This window comes from Aulonocara sp. 'chitande type north' Nkhata Bay, linkage group LG13 (genome assembly GCF_057382095.1).
Source record: "Aulonocara sp. 'chitande type north' Nkhata Bay isolate Kocher_YH1m ecotype deep benthic linkage group LG13, A_spYH_male_GT1.1, whole genome shotgun sequence".
Taxonomy (NCBI): Eukaryota; Metazoa; Chordata; class Actinopteri; order Cichliformes; family Cichlidae; genus Aulonocara; species Aulonocara sp. 'chitande type north' Nkhata Bay.
In genome coordinates, this window is record NC_141356.1 from 31,051,071 (window position 1) to 31,070,478 (window position 19,408).

Below are 19,408 nucleotides of genomic sequence, written 5' to 3' on the forward strand. Positions count from 1 at the left end.
GTAAATCCATCTCCTGCTTTGCGAGCATCAACAACTCTTTTTCTTAAGTCTAAACAGATTTCTTTTGTTTTTGCTGTGATGCTTTCTCAAGTGACAGCTCAAACCCTTGCTGAAGTTTTTATGCTGTGTGTAAATTGGACGATAACCCTTAGTTTTGTAATACGCCTCAATAAAAAGGTCAGTTTTTCAGGAGGCTAATAATCTTGGCTTTTATCACTTTTTTCTGAAATAATTCTGTTATTGTGTGCAAATAGAGATAATTTATGCTCTCTAAAGAGAGCTAGTATGTGTAGAAATGCTGTAATGTTGAAAACCCTATGCTCTTTAAAAAAAAGTCCTTGGTAAAGTTTTGACAAAGACTTAAAAATTTCATAGGGGGGTTACAAATTCAGTCCTCATCTGTAGGTGATGAGAGTGACGGTGGGGAGAAAAGCATTTACCTCGGCAGCAGGCATGCCCTCTGGGGGGCGACACTGCAGCAGCACCTCCTGCTCAAGACGCACCTCCCGCCCCAAAGGCTCCTGTTCAAAGTTTTTTCTCAAGTCTACAGAGGGCGACACACATGCAGTCAGCAGTTAGTGAAGGCTGCCCTGTGACAGCAGAGAGTGACACTCAGTTTATCTCAGCGACACTGCCTGTCACACGCACACACACACACACCAGGCAAAGCCCCCAAAAGCCTCAGTAACTGTGTCATTTTTCCACACTCCAGACTCTCATAAACATGCGACGTGTCAATCACACCGCGCCCCACATTACCACCAGGGATCAAGATGGAGTGTTACGGCAATTTATTTGCATATATACTTAAACTGACGCGTGTGACAAGGAGAAAGTTGAAAACATTTGCCCTTTCGCTGTTTCTCTTCCTCTTGCTCTCTCACTCTGTCTCTCACACGCATACGTGCAGCATGTGCAAACACGCCGCCTTGATACTGACATGCAATGCGAACGTAGGCGCGGCTGCTCTTGGTGGTGCCAGCTGAGCTCCAGGCCACACACTGGCACCAGTAGTCCTCCAGTCCGAACAGCTCCTCCACCTGGGTCCTCGACACTGAGATGTCCACCTCCCGCACCACCAGGCCTGTGCAGAGTGAGAAAGGGAGCGAGAGAGAGAGAGAGAAGAGAGACACGGGAAGAGCAGGAGAGTGAGAGATTAGTGAGGCACATTTTTCACAGTGCATATAAATAATGCATTGGCTGCAGGCCAAAAGCAGTTAACGTGCACATAAAATCCTATAGGAGCTAATGGATTATGTAGTTGAAAATGATGTTAGTAATTGAGGATGATGTTTATGTCTGTAAAATACAAGGTGACATTACTGTGTGTGTGTATGTGTGTGTGTGTTTACAGTGTGTGAGCGTGCAGGTCTTCACCTGTGATCTGGTCCAGACTCTCTCTAGTGACGTGATCGTTTTGGTTCACCCACTCTCCGTTACATTTGAAGTAGATTTGGGTGGCGGGTGACGCCCGGCAGCGCAGCTGGACTGGACGGTTCTTCACTATGAAAGCATCCTCGGGTTCTAGCAGGAATTCCGGGAGAGGTTCTGCCGGCGCTGACGGGAAGGAGTCAGGAAGAACCTCGGCCTCGCTGTAGTCGCTGCTCTCTGGAGAAAAAAAAAAAAAAGGGGGGGGGATAGAAATTATTTACCGACCTGACAAAAGAGCAGTGCAGTGAATCTGATCTATGGCAAATCTGCGGCTTCTCCTGGTCGCTGACCTCACTGACGAGGAGGTATGGAAAAAGCAAAATGCCAAATTTGTCCATATCACTAACCTATCACACATCGAAAGGGAGAAAATGTCTGTATGACAGCTTATTTTGTGTGCCCCTCTCAAGCTTCGGGGGAAAGCCACTCTGTAAGTGCATTTCAAGAAGACATTTAAGGTGCTGATAGTTTGTACCATCATGGAAGAAGTACAGTGACATTTTTGCCTCCCTGTATAACCAGCAATCTGGACAAGGCAGACCCCCTGCTCTAGTTTCTCTGGAAGAGTCTGTGCTTCTCAGCTGGAGCAGAGAGCCGCTGACCTTCTGCGGGTCAGTCCTGTTGATCGCACATTATCCCATGACATTTTCGATGTGACATGTCCGTCTTGGAAAAGCTGTCAAAAGCTTTTCCTGGCAGGAAGGACACAGTCTTTCTGACCTCTTTTGTCAGACGCGGTACTCTAATGATGATGAGTAGATCCCAAGCAGTATATCAATGATGTTTATTGCAGAAGACAGATTTGTGTATATGGACTGATAATGCGTGACAAAATGCGTGCTATACAGATAAATAGGAAAAGTTGTGACAGTAGTCAAAATAAATAAAATGGCCTGGACAGCTTCAAGAATATTACAATAATGTATAAAAATAAACCGTGCTGCAACTCATATATGTATTACATGAACTCTACCCTTGTGTGCACGAGTGTGTAGGTGCACAGGTGGACTGGAAAAGACCGTGTGACAGCACGGCAGGGATATAAGGGTCTGCTTTGAACATGAAAAGTTAGCACAAAAGTAGCACATACATAAAAAGTGTAGGCATACTTTGAAAGCTGCAATAGGTCAGCTGCTCCAAATGTTCTCTCGTTTTGTTTAACAGCTACACACAGGTGACTAATGAAAGGCAAAACAAATAAAAACTGTTGGGACACTGAACAGCTTCGGTGCATTTTGGCATTTGGGCTACAAGTGCCTCAAACATTTTCCCAAAATATAGTCGCTCATTTGGTATTTTGTTGATGATTCACGTCAGCTTATCTCTCACCAAAACATTCAAAGACCCCTTTAGATGAGAGCCCCTGGGAGGTCAGACACACTGCAATTTAAGCACCACCAGCAAGTAGAAAAACTCTGCAAACGCTCAAAAACCAGAATGGCGGTGATTTGGGGAAGACAATAATGTGACAATAAAAGCTGCAAAAGTGACAGAAACTGAGACTTTTGTAAGGATGAAAAAGCTGCAGGGAATGTGTGTTCTCATCACATGATAATAATCACAATGGTAAATGGACTGGGTCTTATATAGTGCTTCTTCAGAGTTTTTTTGATTAAATGTTTTACTTCCATTGTCTGTTTTGCATTCATTTAAAGTGTTTTACTATTTGCTTGTGTTTTCTTAAGTTGCAGTGTGTTTGACCTCTCAGGGCCTCTGTAGCACTGTCATTTTGGAACAGACCACTACCATCAGTCTAAAAATGACTAGTCATAGCCTAAAGATGACAATTTATACTCATTTGCAGGGACCCTTCTCTATAAGGGGATAATTTGACCTGAATTGAAGCAGGAAAATGGCCCTCATGGCATAACAGCCATTGGATCCCCTCATTGTAGAGATGAGGAGTCCAGGTTTTCCTTTAATTTTGCCCCACTCTATCATACTGGTCCCATCCCTTGCATTTCTGAGGAATACAGGTTCTTATAAATTTTTAATATGTCTGACTTTACAGCAGAAAACTTGTTTTTACCTGGTTGTAAAAATGATGTGGAGTCAATGAGCATTAACGTGAAGAAGATTTACATTTTCTCCAGTCAGGATAATCCAAAAGCTAAAGGCATATCGAACTCGGTGCGCTGTCTTCACTTCACATGTATGCCTACAGATGAATTCACATATGTGGGAGCCGCTCACTGGAAACTGTGCTTTTCCTACACTACAGCCTTACAGCCTTGCAGTTCTCAAATCTCATCCTCTATATTCAGAATGGCTAAAACAAAAGAGAGAGAGAGAGAGAGAGAGAGAGAGAGAGAGAGAGAGAGAGAGAGAGAGAGAGAGAGAGAGAGAGAGAGAGAGAGAGAGAGAGAGAGAGAGATGCGTGAGCAAATTCAGCTGCTTTTAAACTACGAGATTTAAACAAGGCAGATTTGCAGTGTTCAGTTTTCAAAATGTATCAAGCCTCAACCTGATCAGGTATTCTACAACCAGGGAACAAGAGAAAGTACTTAGAAAGATACCATCTCCTATTTTAGGAAAGTGAGCACTTGCCCACTCTCATCCCACTGTTCCCCTTGACAGATTCTGTCTGAGACATTAGGGAAAGCAAAGCAGAGCGCAGAGCTCGCAGAGGAAGCAGGAGAGAAAAATTGTAGCAGGATTGAAACCAAGGCCAACGAGGATTTATGGTATTCAGGAGGCTGTACCATCTTCAAGTAAAGTCACATCTATATGACTATAAAAGGTCTAGCTGAGGTAAAAGTAGAATTACCAACAACTGAGGGGTAGCCAGAGACAAGAAATCCATCAGCTGCTCAAGGCATTACAGCGATCCAGGATAGATCGCTGTTTTGGAGCGTCTTGTTTTTGACTCTTTTCTCTCTCCCACGCAAACACTTCATTGTTCCAGTCACTGCAATCACCTGTGACCTTAAACTGAACCCTCACCTTTTAACCCACCCAGACCTCGGCAGTGTACAGTAAAAGCAGAAATGCTGACGGTGATGATGAGCTCAACGTGATCAATAAAGGTTTTCAAATACTTTTTTTCTGTTTCACTGAGCATTAATGCATCGTAAACGATCCAGCTAGCCACCAGTGCAATATTTGTGTCAGTGATGGACACCTTAAAACTAAATTTTACTTTAGTTCAACGAGAGTGGCTTCATCATACTAGACTTTTTTTTTTTCTAAATGCCAAGGGCGATCCTCAAGGAGTTTCCGAGGAATACAGCGAAACAAATAGAAACACAGGAACAAACACCCACTTGTTCCTTAGAGCAGGTGTTCGCACTATTACCTCACTTATATACGCTCAATTAAGCATGCACAATGCTGAGGATACCAGCAGGTAAACACAAACAATTATGAATAATGGAAGTTAACACATCAGAACGTGATGCTTAACCATGAACATGAATCGCATTCATTGGCATGCCTCTCTCCCTCTCTCGGTTCCTCTCTCCCTGCTAAGCTGTCGCCTCCAGTCCCTCAAACTTTGTATTCTCTGTCAACAACCAATTGTGTCGCCCCTCCCCGCCCCACTCCCCCGCTCTTTTCCCTTTGTCCGGCATTGATCGCTCTGTGTTCAAACATCGGCTGAAAACACAGCCTGTCACTCTTCAGGCGCGATGAGAGGGGGCACGGAGAGAGAAGGAGGAAAGGCAGAAAAAGAACGGTTGCAGAAAGACAAACAAAAGAGAGGCGGCGGTTCAGCCGGAGACAGAATGGAAGGAGAGCACTGCGTATTTGGATAAACCTCCCTCTCTGTGCCGTGTCTGTGTGTGTGCGCGCGTGTGCGCTCTGAGGCCTGCAGAGAGGCACAGTTTAATTAAAACACTTTTAGATGACAGAGGAAGGAGACGGACAGACAGACACCCTTTTTCTCCCCTGCATCTCTGTCTGGGATAATGGAGCTAGGGGTTTAAAGTAGAACCTGTGTTTTTGGGCCACCATACAAACATCCATCAGAGCTCAGCAGCTGGCAATTTGTGCGGAATGGAGGAGCCTTAAAGACAAGAACTCCTCACCGTGCAGCACAGCAAGTCTTTTATTACTCTAATGACAAACAGCAGACAGCAAACACAGGCTTCTGGGTATTCCTTTCTAGAGCACACAATTGTGTGAACACATAGGCACAAGTAGACCCAGACACTAGATGACAACCTATAGTTATACAGAGCATTCTCAACCACTCTTATTCATGCATGCTGAACTCATCTGCAAATGAAGGAGTCCCCTCCTTCACGTTTGACTGTGTGGTGAAGTGCAGAGCTTCAGTTCGCCGTAACGGAGAGTTGAAGTGACAGTGGTCACTTCAAGGCAGGACTGCGTGGGAGAAAGACAGAGGGCGTCTGGACAGGGGTGACAGGATGGGAAGACAAGAGAGCTGGCCAAAGACAGTTCAAGAGACACTCAAAGCCAAGTGGTGAGCAGAGAGACAATAAGGCACGCGCGCACACACACACACACACACACACTGGACAGCTATAATAACTGGCAAGGGAAATGAATCACAGCAATGTCTGTCTTTGTCTAAGCCTGTGAAACTCTCTGTTGTTCTCTCTGCCCTCTCTTTTCTTTTGCTCCTCATTCTCTCTCTGTCTGTCTGTCTCTCTCTCTCTCTCCCCCTCTCTCACACACACACACACACACACACACACACACACACACACACACACACACACACACACACATGAATGACTGTAATTTTCTTAGCCCCAGCGCCTCTAGCCAGAGTGGAGTCTAAAGCATCTGTACTTTATCATTACCTTTACAGAGTTAGTCATTACTGTCCCCTTCAGTGCCCTCACTATCCCAACACTGCACTCAGAAGTAGGGGGAAAGCAAGCATGAGAGAATAAAGCACAGGAGGAAGAGTACTTTGAAGAGGTCGAGCGACAGAGAAATACTACAAAAGAGACGGGGTTAAGTTGTGTTTGGCAAGATCATGAAGTTTTTATTTTTTTTATAGAAAAAAAATATGAGTTATATCAGAAACAATCGGCGGTGCAGCATCCCATTGCCTCGTATATGACGTGGCAATGCTTTCCTTCTTGCCCTCCCCTGACTCCAGTCTTCCTTCCCTCTTGCCTCCTGGATTCAAAGCACTTTGCTCTGTCCATTCAACTTCAAATGACATCTTACTTTAATGAAAAATACACATGCAAAGAAAACATGGGCCCAACTACGAAGCACAACCAACCCCAGTGCTGGGTGCTGTACTGGATGCAGCAGCACACCAGCCAGTAATTTCATGCATGATATGAATTTTTCAAATGCTGCTAAACCGGTAAACAGACAAAAATACCCACTGTGGCTTTTCAGCGTGTTTGAATGTGTTTTATTATTGGCCACCAGGCAACATATGGAGAAGGAACCTGTAAGAAATGGGCCCCTTGTTACTCATTCTCATAAACATTTGATGCAAAATATTAATATAAGACACGATTTATTCGTTCTGACGCTAAATATCTTCAGCGAGGCAAACATTATGGTGCTGGCCAGATAGGACCAAAAGCAACTTGGACAGGAGCTGCGTATGGTGTTTAAAATTTTATCAGTTTTAAATAATCTGACTCGTTTTGCTGTCACTTCTGGTCACTCTGCTTGGCTTTCATTGGAGGCGGAGATCAGACCCTACGCACACAATCTCAGGGAAACAGGTGAGGCAAAGATACTCAAGGCTAACAGGTGTTTTTTCTCCCAGCCACGGCTTCATTTGTGGCACAGAGTTTGGAAGAATATGTCTCAAGGCAGCACTTCACAGCTCTGCTGTGGAAACATTAACACTAACGAGCCAGATGTTGACTTTGATTACAAACAGTGGGAACAAGAAGTGGCATTACATCTAACCGAAAAGCACAACAGGCAGCCTGTTAAGGACCGACTTCATAGCCCCGTACAAAATATTACAGGTTTTGTTAACAGAGCCTAAGAGTAGGGGTCGCTGTGGCCCAGGAGGCAGAGCTGATCAACTGCTCGTTGAAAGGTCAGCGGTTTGATCCACAGTACACGCTGAAGTGTCCTGAGGCAGGATATAAATTGCCGCCAATGCATCCGACTCAACGTGTGTGATAGGTAAAAGCACTCGAAGGCACAGGATAAAGTGCAGTGCGAACGTGTGTGTGCGTGTGAATGGCTGATTGTGGCTTTGAGTGCTCAGTAAGAGTAGGGAAGTACTCCATAAGTACTATTCCTGTTCATTGTTTTGGTGTTGTTGTCTTGTTTTATTTCCTTTTTATGACAACATAGTTTTTTATTATCTATATACTACTGTAAGAGGAACCAGCCACTGCAAAATGACATATGTAAAAATATGAAAGTGGCAGAATGTTAAAACATATTACATATTATCACTGTCTGGTTCTACTCAGCCCACTGAGGTCAAACAGCTGTAAGGACAGATGGTCAAATGTGACAACACTGCTTATGACTAAGAAAACAAGACCAATTAATACAGTGATCAACAGCCATTATGCAACATTGACGTTATACATCATCCTCACCCTATCCACCTCATTATCATCATTCTTGAGAGGAAGCCCCGGGGTGCAAGTTGCACACACTACACAGAGGCAGGTTGAAAGAGACAGAGATTGATGGAGGAAGACAGTCTCTCCTTGCCTTCCTTAAAGGACAATTACATTGAGTGATTGATATTCAGCCTGACCTCATCCTCATCAGCTTGAAAAAAATCGTACAAGAGGAGAGAAAAGAAACCAGGGAGGAGGTAAAAAAGATAAAGTGAAGAGATGTGAAGACTGGAAAGAAGCATGTGTGGAGACTTAGAAGGATCTGATGGAGAATCACTGCACGTGTGAGTGGGGCAGTCACAGTGTGTGTGTATTTTGGCGTCAAGCAGGGCACAAGGCGACATGAGTACAGGTTGGAGCGACACAGCATCGCTTCTCACATCAACAAAGGCAGACGGAGTGTGAGGAGTCATGCGGTTCACCCATCTGACCGAACACGCACACACTCGCAGAAACGCTTACAACATAAGCAGCCCCTTTGAGCGCAGACAGGGGGCAAAATTGGTCATCTTTTAATAGGAAATGTCATTAATTCACCAGTGACTAACAGTGCCATTATTTTCATTTCATCACGATTGCTGTGAGTCGTCAGGAGGCAGGAAGCAGAATTTGATTTCCTGCTAAGAGCACCACAGCTCCAACTCTGTGTGCTCTCTCATCAAGTCTTCCAAATGTTGGCCTTGAAAGCTCTTGTTTGGGTATTTTGATACTGCCACCAAGATGTGAACCTGATTTTGTGAACACAATAGTGCCTCAGCCATGCAAGAGAGAGTAATTTCTTGCAATTTGCATACTGAAATACTCTAAAGTTGGTAAAAAAAAAAGAAAAGAAAAGAAAAAGAAACCAGTTACATATTGTAATTTGTGTAATTAGCTTCAATCTTTTTAAAGAATCTCTACAGTCTGCTCTGTTAAAAGTGGAACTGCCACCTTTCTTTTGTTAAACAATTAGCTAGTAGAGACTGAAAATACTAGTTTTTGTCAAATATTGACCAATTAAAAGCTTTTTAAAGAACACAAAACACATAAATGTGCTTATATATTTTCCTACTCACTAAACCTTACTTCGGGGAGCCTATCCCAGCTGACATGGGGCTATCTAACAGAGAGACAGACAACCATTCGCACGCACATTCATTCCTACGACTGTGCTAACTGCATATCTTTAGACTTGCGAGGAAGAGTACCCAGAGTGCACCCACGTAAACACAGGGAGCACATACAAACTCACACAGAAATGCCCCGACCCGATGATGGAATTTCCTCTGACCTTCTTGCAAGGTCTTTGGGAAAAAGCAGGGCTAACCACTGTGCTGCCCCCTGAGTAAAGAACCTCAGCCACAAAATATATCTAAAAGCTGAAGAGACGACCGCATTTGATAGCCTAGAAGCCAAATTCACAGAAAGACCTGCAGCTAACTTTAGCACATCTGTTGCCAGCGAATAAGAAGTTGAATTCAAGGATGATGATTGCGAAACCTTCCATTAGATGTTGAGAGCTTCTTCTTGAGGTAATTAGGCAGCTGGGTAAGTTGTTGTCACAGAAACAGGGCTTTTTCACAGTGTTGGTTGACATTTTAACTTTTTATCAGCTATTTACAATACACAATAAATGTTGCATTAGGCAAACACAGTAATAGTGATATTAGTGTCACGGACATTGTCAAACAGTGACCACAGCAGCTGATGTGTTGTGCAGAAGTTGTAAACCTGAAAAGCATGGGCTCATTTTGTAAAAGAAGTTTTTGAATTGTGCTATACACCTCTGAATAGGTCCATATATGCCATAGTTTGCTGCTCCATTGTTCCAACATGAATGATAAGGCAAATTTCAGCTGTAATTTTTCACATATTAGCTATGCTAGCTGCTATATTTGTAAGTTACTTCACAGGACTTTGGTGTGAGAGAACTTGCCCAACATTAAAACCTCTTTTAGATTGCTTTCAAATATAAAGATGTGTTTAGTTTTGTATAAAAGTTGTGACAGCAGTTTTACGAATCTGACAATGAACCACGAGGAACATTAATGTAAAAGTAACTTATGAGTAAAATGACAGAAATCTGTTTCTGTCAGACCCATGATGCCGGCATTTTCTGAGAATGGCACTGAAGACTATATGACAACACACACATTGTTAATGCTTTGCCACCCTTTCTGTATATTTGTCATATATTTGTGAGATGCAACTTGTTGGAAGTTCATCATAGCAGTGGAAATGTCACACCTTTGATTGCTTCCAACATGCTAACGAGGACACCTGCAGAGCGGCTATTTCTGTGGGGTGTGAAGCCGATCGTTTCATCAAGATACGAGTGCATGAGTTTAATTAACTGTGCAGGGTTTGTGCGCGAGCGGGCAAGAAAGATAGAATCTGTGCGAGGCAGTAAGCACAAAAGAAAAGGTGTGTTTGGGAGAGAGAGAGAGAGAGAGACAGTGAGGTGACAGGAGGCAAGAAAAGCAGATTGGCAGAGGAGGAAGGCCGAGCAGGTGATGGAGATGCACAGTGACAGAAATCCTTCGCTTGTCCATCCAGTATGTCCCGGTGGCAGCAGGAGAGAGCGAGGAAGCCTGAGGACATAGTAACACATATGCATGCAGACACACACAGACACACACACGTGCAACACAACAAAGACCTCATTTACCGATCTGATTGTATACAGAATGTTATCCTACACTCTTATCTGCAAGGTGTGTTGCCCTACAACCATCTAATTGTAAATGAAGCGTGACCTGCCCCCCCTTTTTTTTTCTCAAAGGACTCACCTCCTGTGTCATTTCTTCCCACAAACATATCCTGTCACAATAATACTTAACCAGTCCTCTTGGAGGCGATGCTGGTGGGGGGAAATGCACAGAAACACACGTAAACATGTTATCTAACTACATGGTTACAAACGGTAAATAAGGCAGTAAATGAAAGAGGGACAGACAGTGGTGGTTTTTGCTGATAACTGGGTGAATACTGGAGAATTACGTGGTTGTTTCACATGGACCCACACTATATTCAAAGCGTGTGTGTAAAAGAGCGACATGGTGGGTGTGTTTGCAGCAATCTATAGAATATATTTACTCACCGTGCATGTAACCGTCAGTGCCCCCCCCATCCATAAGCGAGCTTCTGCGACTGTGTTTTTGGATGTGTGGGTGAGTGTGACTGTGAGAGTGGGAGCGCTAAGAGGATTTGGGCTTGTGTTGTAGCTGTGAGCCCACTGCTGCTACTGGTGCATTTGAATAGACGCGGGGACTGGGGGGGGGGGGATACATCATGGCTGAAAGTGTGCTCTGTCACAGCTAGGGGGCGCCACCCCCCACTGAGCTCATTAATCATGGCCCATCAAAAAGTGGCTCTGTGCTGTTTGTGTATGCCCTGACGACCACCTACTGCATGGGAACACAGGCGTACACAAACAGTGCTATCAATCACTTTTGCTGATGTAGACAGGGGGTTAGAGAGGGCTGAGACAAATATTGTCGTCCTCTCAAAATTACAGACCAGCATCACAACTGTTACTTGGAGGTCAAGCTCACGCGAATGAGAACGCGACTCTTTCCCTTCCTACTGCACGTGTAGATCCAAGTGCACGAGCTGAGTGCAAGGCGCCATTGCTGGCCTACTCTCCCACTGCACAGCTGCTTGATGAGAATTGCGCAAATCTACCTGGAGTGGCTGGTTGCCATGGTGGGTATTCACATGGAGTCCTCTCCTCTAGAGGCCTGCAGTCTACACGGCTATCAACTCTGCAGCTACACACGCTCACACATTGCCCACAGCCTGTCTCCTCGTTTCCTCCATTTGGAAGTTTTCCCTAAAAATCTGTCCGTTTCTGTCGCTGATTGTCTCACGGTGTCTCTGTGTATGCGTGTGTGTGCAAGCATGTATAGTGAATAGGTAAGCAGTTGAGTGGGATGAGTGTTTGGAAGCCGGAGCCGTTTAAATGGCCGTAATTACATGAGAAGATGAGCTGCATTCCTTCCTGAGGGCAGACTGATTACAGGCCTCTCCTCTCTGGGCCCCTGTAATTACCCACCCTATCCTGCCTACCCTCCCCAACCGGCGCTTCACCCTCCATCCCGCTGTACTTGCATTGGTTTCTCTCTGCTTTGGCTGGTCTGTGCCCCCACCTCACCCTCCTCTCCTGTCCTCTAATCCACCTCTCTCCCAACTTCTGCAACAGTCTACCTCCCCCTTCGCTCACCGGGTCATTCTTCTGTCCTCACTCATAACTCCTTGAACTGATTACTCCTTACACACACACACACACACACACACTTAGAGCTTAGAGACCACTCACAGGACAAAGAGCGGAGGTGGCATCATGAATGTAGTGCATACAGCCTTCAATTTCTTTCCTAAAGATCTCTTTGACATTAAATCCCATGTGTTATGAAGCCCTTGACTATGCATGTAAGCATGAAACTTTGCATCAGAATGCATAAAGGCTACTTTTTGATGAAAGTAACTACTACATGTATAGCAGGCGCACTTCTATTTGTGTGTAAATGTGTGTAGGGAGGAGGGTTGCTTTTAAATTCCAGTCAATACCAGTGGCCACTCCTTTAGAACAGACAGTTTCTGCCTTAAAGGCAAAACTCTGCTCTCTCACCCCACTTTTGTTTCTCTCACAAACACACACACACAGGTGGAGATAAGCACCTGACCTCACGCATACACAAACCTCACCAAAACCAGTAAATCCACCCCACTCAGAGATTACGGCAAGACTGGAGACACACACACAGTCAAATTACACGTCCTTCACCAGAACACCCTTAATTGGTGCACAGAGCTGCATTCTGGGTCCTCGCTGCTCTTTCATTTGGCCTCAAGTAAATGATCAGAATGGCCATCTTTTACAATTTGTGCACTTTAAAATTTGTGCTCTGTTTGAAAAATTTAAATTCAGCTCATGTTTCTGATTTTGTCTTAGGGTCCTGCCACGTTACCATGCGCTACGTCAAGAAGTGGGACCTGCGATCGTGAGACGAGTCGGCAAATTACGTCAAAACATATGCGGTTCTTTTATTATTTGATATGACAACTCAACTCCCCGGAGAGGGAGAAAGACGGACGGATCAAACTTCCTGTACAAATCACACCAGACACTCCGAGCAGGTGATAATGAAGGGAGAGGAGAGTGTTAGGGGGCTTATCGAGTTGTGGGAAGAGAGTGAGAGTAAACTAAAACATCACAGGGGAAAGATGGATGGATTAAAAATGAAAAGTCCCTATCTCTTGGAGCATTATGAAGACACGGAGCAGAAAGAAGGGTGACAGAAATAGAGCCAGTGAGGGAGAGAACTTAGGAAAAGGACGAGAAAATGGGAGAGATGGATGGTAAGCACAGGTAACCTCGCTAATGTAAGGCAATGATGGAGGGAAAGGGCGAGGAGGAGGAGGGGAGAAAGAGGGAGATTAATGGCAGGCTGTAAATGGGTAGCCAAGCATCAGGGAAAGGAAGGAAGGAAGGAAGGAAGGAAGGAAGGAAGGAAGGAAGGAAGGAAGGAGGGAGAATATGTGGATGGAAAGAGCGAGGTAGAAAATGATGGAGAGAGATACAGAAACACTCCCTGGGTGCAGATCAAGAGCAACTCTTGATTGGTGTGAGTGTGTGTGCAAGGGTGTGTACATGCACTGAGCATTGGCTATGGTTGCCACGACTGCCAGCGCTATTAGAGAAGCCTGCTGTTGTAATGTGTTGTGACAGGGGCTGATTCTTGTGACTAACTGCTTTGGCAGGAGAGCTCCTCTGTCATGCTAATGAACAGATGAGGAGATGAGCCGGATTGACAGCAAATCAACGGGTCACGCCGATGACCCTTCACGGCCTGAAAAAATAGGTTTTTAGATGGTCTATATGAAGACACAAGAAGATGCCGATATCCTCAGCGTGTACAGCGCCCGACAGACATCTTTGCGCGCAAATAACTACTTGCAAAGGGAGTGTGACAGAGGTGGCGACACATGGACAAACAAAAACCAAAAACCCAACAGCAGCACCTAAAAAGTAGAAGCCTGATTATACTCCACACAAACACCGGCAGGGTTGGCGTCACTCTGTTCCTTCATTGCGTCCCCTTGCATCAGAGAAATCCCTAGATGCGCAGTGCACAACAAGCAGCATGCTGTAGGATTGCCTGTGTGTAAGCTCGTGAGAGGCAGCTTTGTAAAGTTGCCAATGAAATTCTGAAAAGTAGCGTTCAATGTATATTCGAGGTGATGAAAATAGGCCTCCGCTCCCAAAACGCACACAGAAAACGAACTTAGGGATCAAATTGCTGTTTAAATGAAGAGCTTGGATAACATGATTGAAAAACAAGCTTGGCTTAGACTAGATGTTAAAGTGAAAAACACAGATTACACGGGGAGACCAGGAAGTAGGTGAGGCGTAGTAAGGAGTGGGGCACTAATAGGCAGAAAATCAGTGCTGGAGAATACAGATGATGAGAGGTGATGCGGTGATAGCAGAAGAGGACAGATGGAGAGGCAGGAGTTAACAGATGAGATTCAATCTCCTCACTCTGCAGAATGTCAGGGTCTTGCAAGCAAAAGTAGTCTAGCGCGTGAAGCTAATGGTTGTTTTATCCTTTTGATCTTTTCCCTTCATTCCCTTTATGCCCCGCTTCATCATTCTCTCAAGATACATTTCCCTGCCCGCCTTAACTCTGACCCAGTCCCTCAAATCAGGCCAGACGACAAAAAAACTAGAGGAACTATTTTCTTTGCTCAACTAAAGGTATATTTCCTCTGCATATTTGTTAACTTAAAAAAAAGAAACAGACACACATGTCCATTTTGTATTTCTACTATAGTTATTGTGCTACTTTTAGTTTTTTTTTCTTTAAACCCAACAAGCAAGCAAGAAAAATTGTAAGCCCAGAGGAAGCCAGACTTCACAAGGAAATGTGCAGGTCAAGATAGGAAGGGAAAAACACACCATACCATTTGACTGCCGGGCAATCTCAGCGCAGTGCAGCACCAGCACACATAAAAGTAAGAACTAAAGCAGAAGCATCTCACAGACTATCACTTTTGGCCAGGCCAACTTTTCTATATCTGGCAAACTCTGCTGCTAACAGATTGTGAAACAGTGAGAACTGATAACTCTGCATCGCAGCAAAGGGAAAACGCAACATTGGTGCATCCTGGGCAGCCTGTGCGCACGCGTCTCTGCTCTCCTCCACGAATCTAAATCTTGTTATGTTTCAGGTCAAAATATTGGTTCTTTCCCAAGTGTGATGAGTCAGCATTCGCACATCAATCATTCATGAGGCTGTGGTTGCTGCCTGATGTCAAAGTTTTTTTGTCTCTGCTCTTCTTTGCAGCTGCACACGCGTCCTTGACCCAAAGACTGGGTGGGGACTGGGATGGAGCGAAAAAGAGGGCATCGCGCAGCCTCGAGCCAGGACCTGTACTGTATGACTGGACTGGCAGGGATGGCGGTGATAGAGAGCAGCGATGGGGAGAGGATGACAAAAATCCCTTTGGCATAGACAAATAAAGTAGGCGGCTGTGAATGAGAGAGAAAACTTGCTTGTGCATGTGATGAAAAGCTGAAATAGGGAAAGACGGGCGGATTGAAGAAGAGGCAGAGTGTCACCCGCCAGACGCCCAGGGCCAGCGCAGACTGATGGTGACACTGAGTGGCCAGAGTGTGTGACACTGTGACAATAATGACGAGAGACTCAGGCCCGATTTCCGCGGCTTCTCCTTCTTCTGTCCGTCCCTCCTCCTTCTGTTGCCCCCCTGCAGCGGCCAAGTGCTTTGATCCACACCCTGACTGTGTGTCCTACTCCTGGCCTGGGTCAAACCAAGCGGGCAAGCAAAGTCGCATAATCCCACAAACCCCGACTCACGTGGAAGTCAAAAAGTCAGCAAAAAGGCTTTTTCTGACTTTTTCTTGAAGTTCAGAAAAGAAAAACTAAATTGACTGTGATAATGAGCTGTGTACAGTGCGTTCTCAATTTACAACACTTTACAATACTTGCTATGTCTCAAATTAGATACTTTGACTATTCATTATTTTTAGTGCATGAGTGAATAAGTGTGGCTGTATGAAGTACACCTTGATGGTGTACTTATAACAGTCTCTCACTCTTTTCTTTTTGCTAGTTTTGTTTATAAAAAGAGATCAGCAAGAAAAAGGTGCTGCAGATTCACTGTTAGTGGCAGTAATCCTGCACAGGTGCAAACTTGATGTTGGGAGACCTTTATAACCCACTTCCACTTCAAGCTAATTGGTTTGAAGCAGCGCTTATTGTGACAGACCCTCCATGTGTTCGCTTCCCCCCCTCAGTGGTCACCATACTTGCTAGCTAGCTAACAGTGGCAGATCCTTTTTTTAGTCATTAGTGTTAAATTTCTCATAGTTTGGTGAGCAACTCGCTAAAGAAATCAATATGTATTTGTATCTTAATTTGCCATCTTGACTGTGTAATACTTTAGTATTACATGTACTCACAGGCTTCACAAGTTGCTCTTTAGAGCTAAATGCCAATAAGTACCTACAGTGATAAATTTAACACATTGATTTTTTAATGTAGGCAATAATATCTATTTCATACCTTCAGTTTTTCAGCATTAGAACAGATCTTTTCGATAGTTGTTGAAACATCTCTCTCAAAGTGAAAAAGGGCTCTAGGTGTGCCACCGGGAGTCATATGTAAGTGGAGTATTTCATGATAATTGATTTAATGAATCCTTTGTTGTTGCGCAGAGGAAACATTCATAGATGATCCAACCTCTGTGCAGTATGCAATTTTCAAAAAACAATCCAATATTTAGGTGTGGAGCAAAGAAGGGGAGTAACCTGAAACACTAGTACTGCTGTCCCCTGAAAATGACTGGGACAGTGATGGTCTAAAGTTTTAAGAATATGCTTTAGTACCTGAACATACAAGAGAAGTGTGGGAGGCTAATATAAAACAGCAGGGCTTACCTCACTCTCTCAAGGCCCATAACCTCCCATTGCTGAAATGGAGCTGCTCAGCAGTCAACAAATCAGATTGTGTTTTATTGAGCAGCTTTCAGGTGTGAACATGTATAGATTTGGGGAGGATACTGAAAATGGACCGCTCTAAGATGATGTTCTTGAGATGTTTGTCTGTTTGTCCAGCTGTTCCAATTTTGTCTTTGTTTTTTTAAATTTCAAACTCAAATTCGGCTCAAAGTTAAAGGCAATGACACGATTAAAGTATAATATTACACATGCCTGTTCCTAGTCCCCTTACCCTGGGTCCGTGCCAGTGGACAGGGGACATGTTGTCATAGTTCTAGTGAACAGCAGGGCATTAACTCTCTGTCCCAGATCCTAATGGCCCTGGCCTACTGAAACTCTCACAATCCCAAGGCCGCGCAGAGTCACGACTCTTCCTCTGCAACTGACTCCCAGCAGCATTGTTTTGTTTGCACTGTGCATTTTTCTGACCTGTGCACTTGTGTATGTTTTCAGTGTGGTCCTCGGTGCGTGCAGTCCAGCTAGTCACTTAGTGCTCTCTCTTCCCCCTCTCGCGCGCTCTCTGTGTCTCTCTTGGTTTCACCCAGACGAAGCCAAGGCAGCAGTGCTGGTTAAGAGGTTTGTGTATCCCATTAGGATGATGAAGAGGCCTTTCATCAGTACACTCCCTCCGGCCAGGCGTTGACAGGAGCTTTACCTCGACAAGCCTCTCAAACACACAGCTCGACATGAGACAGCACCCAGCGAAGAGGTCCGCAGGCAGTACACAGACTCACTGACAAACACTCACTGCTGCTGACAAATACAAATACGCACTTACGCACAAAGACTCTGGGCAGAAAACAAAACGGATAAGACTGGAACATTTTGTTGCTAACTTTTCGCTTTCAATCGTATATCCATTTCTAGCTAATACAGTTTCATGTGAGTGGAGGGGAGAACACGAGGAGATCAGAGAGGTAGAAAAGTCTCTACGAATTCTGACTTGGTGCGCCGATCTATTTTTAATCACTGCCGCACAAGGACTAATAGCGTAACGGCCGAGCAGAGCTCCGTCCAGATGGGCAAAGTAATTTTTCAGGAGGTGAAGAGCGGGAGTAAAAAGACATATGAATGGATGAATACCAAGAAAAAATAAGAGAGGAACAGAAAAATGGAGAAAGACTGTTGAGAGGAAAAGAGGGAGTAAGAGACAGAGATTGATAAAGACAGAGGAGGGTGTGAGCAGGAAGGACAGACAAGCCACAGGAGCAAGATGACCTGGATTCATAGGGCCAGTATTGATTACTTAAGGATGAAAAGCCAAACAAAGACCCTGCTTATAGACTAGATAAATGAGCTCACGGAGAGAGAAGGTACAAAGACAAAACTAGGTGAAAGTACCAGAGAAAGGTATCTAACGCTTGTATCTTAATGAGGTGGAAGAAAACCGAGTAAGCCACTTCATGCATGACTATGACTCGCAATACCGACAGAGAAAAAGTATGACAGCTAGGGCAATTAGCTGAAACTGGTGTCACATAAAAACAGGTTAAACAGGATTGCATATCCAGCACACAGGGGGCTGTGTGAAATGTAGCTCTTTTTGGGGGGGGGGTGTTCATTCATGTACACAATAGCAAGTCTGGATCATTCTGAGATATCAGAGCTTAAAAAACATTGAGGCTATGCAAAGATATGCCATTAAAAACTTAAATAAATGTATCACAGATAGTAGAAATATCTGTGCATCCTTCAGCTCAACACATAACGACATCAGACACTTTCAGTTATGCTCCACTACATTTATATATTAGCAAATAAAGCTGTTTCTGCAGGAAAACCCATCTACACTGTCACGTAGCACGTTTACACAAAAATAGATTCAAACAATAGAAATGCTTCAGCTGATTTTTTTTCCTCCCCTTTTTTGTCGTTTGTAACAAGCCGAAAGCCATAAACTCAACACTTTTTAAATGGCCAGCGAAAGTTGCAGCATTAGCGCTGATTGTAATCACTTGATGAAGGCAGATCACTCTGCTTTCACTCTCACAGCTGATTTTATAGCACTTTTTTCTTGTGGGAAAACAGCAATCTGTTGCACCAGGAAACAGGTGTCAACCAGAACAGGTAAGTAAGCACTCGAGCTAAATACTCTGCCGAACTGAGAAGAATAAGATCATTATTTTTAAGTTTATCACTATGAGTAATTCCACGTGTCTTATAAGCAGCCGTGCGATCCTTTCTCTTTAAATCAGCACTGATTTTTGGCGGCTGGACGGACCGTTTGAGTTATTGTATTCTCGAAGTATGCAGGGGTTAAAACATCATCAGTCCTAAACTTTCTCATTTCTGTGAGCCTTTGTAAGACTTCTTGCCCACAGAGCAAAAAAAGGGGAACAAAGTGTAGCTCTTGAATGACCACACTACATTGGAAACTGTAAGAATAGAACAGCTTAACCCTCATATGGTTGCGGTCAGATGGGTCATTTGTGAAGCACAATGGCAG

At 44.3% G+C, this 19,408-nt stretch overlaps 1 protein-coding gene across 4 annotated transcripts in view; it reads right to left on the reverse strand.

Moving 5' to 3' along the window:
• unc5b (unc-5 netrin receptor B) overlaps positions 1-19,408 on the reverse strand; it is a 53,147-nt gene that overhangs the window by 17,638 nt on the left and 16,101 nt on the right. For all 4 annotated transcript variants that reach the window (XM_086259869.1, XM_086259870.1, XM_086259868.1 and 1 more), the window contains exons 2-4: positions 1,378-1,608; positions 941-1,084; positions 441-544 (exon numbers count right to left, since the gene is read on the reverse strand). In XM_086259869.1, coding sequence (XP_086115995.1) covers positions 441-544; positions 941-1,084; positions 1,378-1,608 — 479 coding nt within the window. The remainder of the gene's footprint in view (positions 1-440; positions 545-940; positions 1,085-1,377; positions 1,609-19,408) is intronic.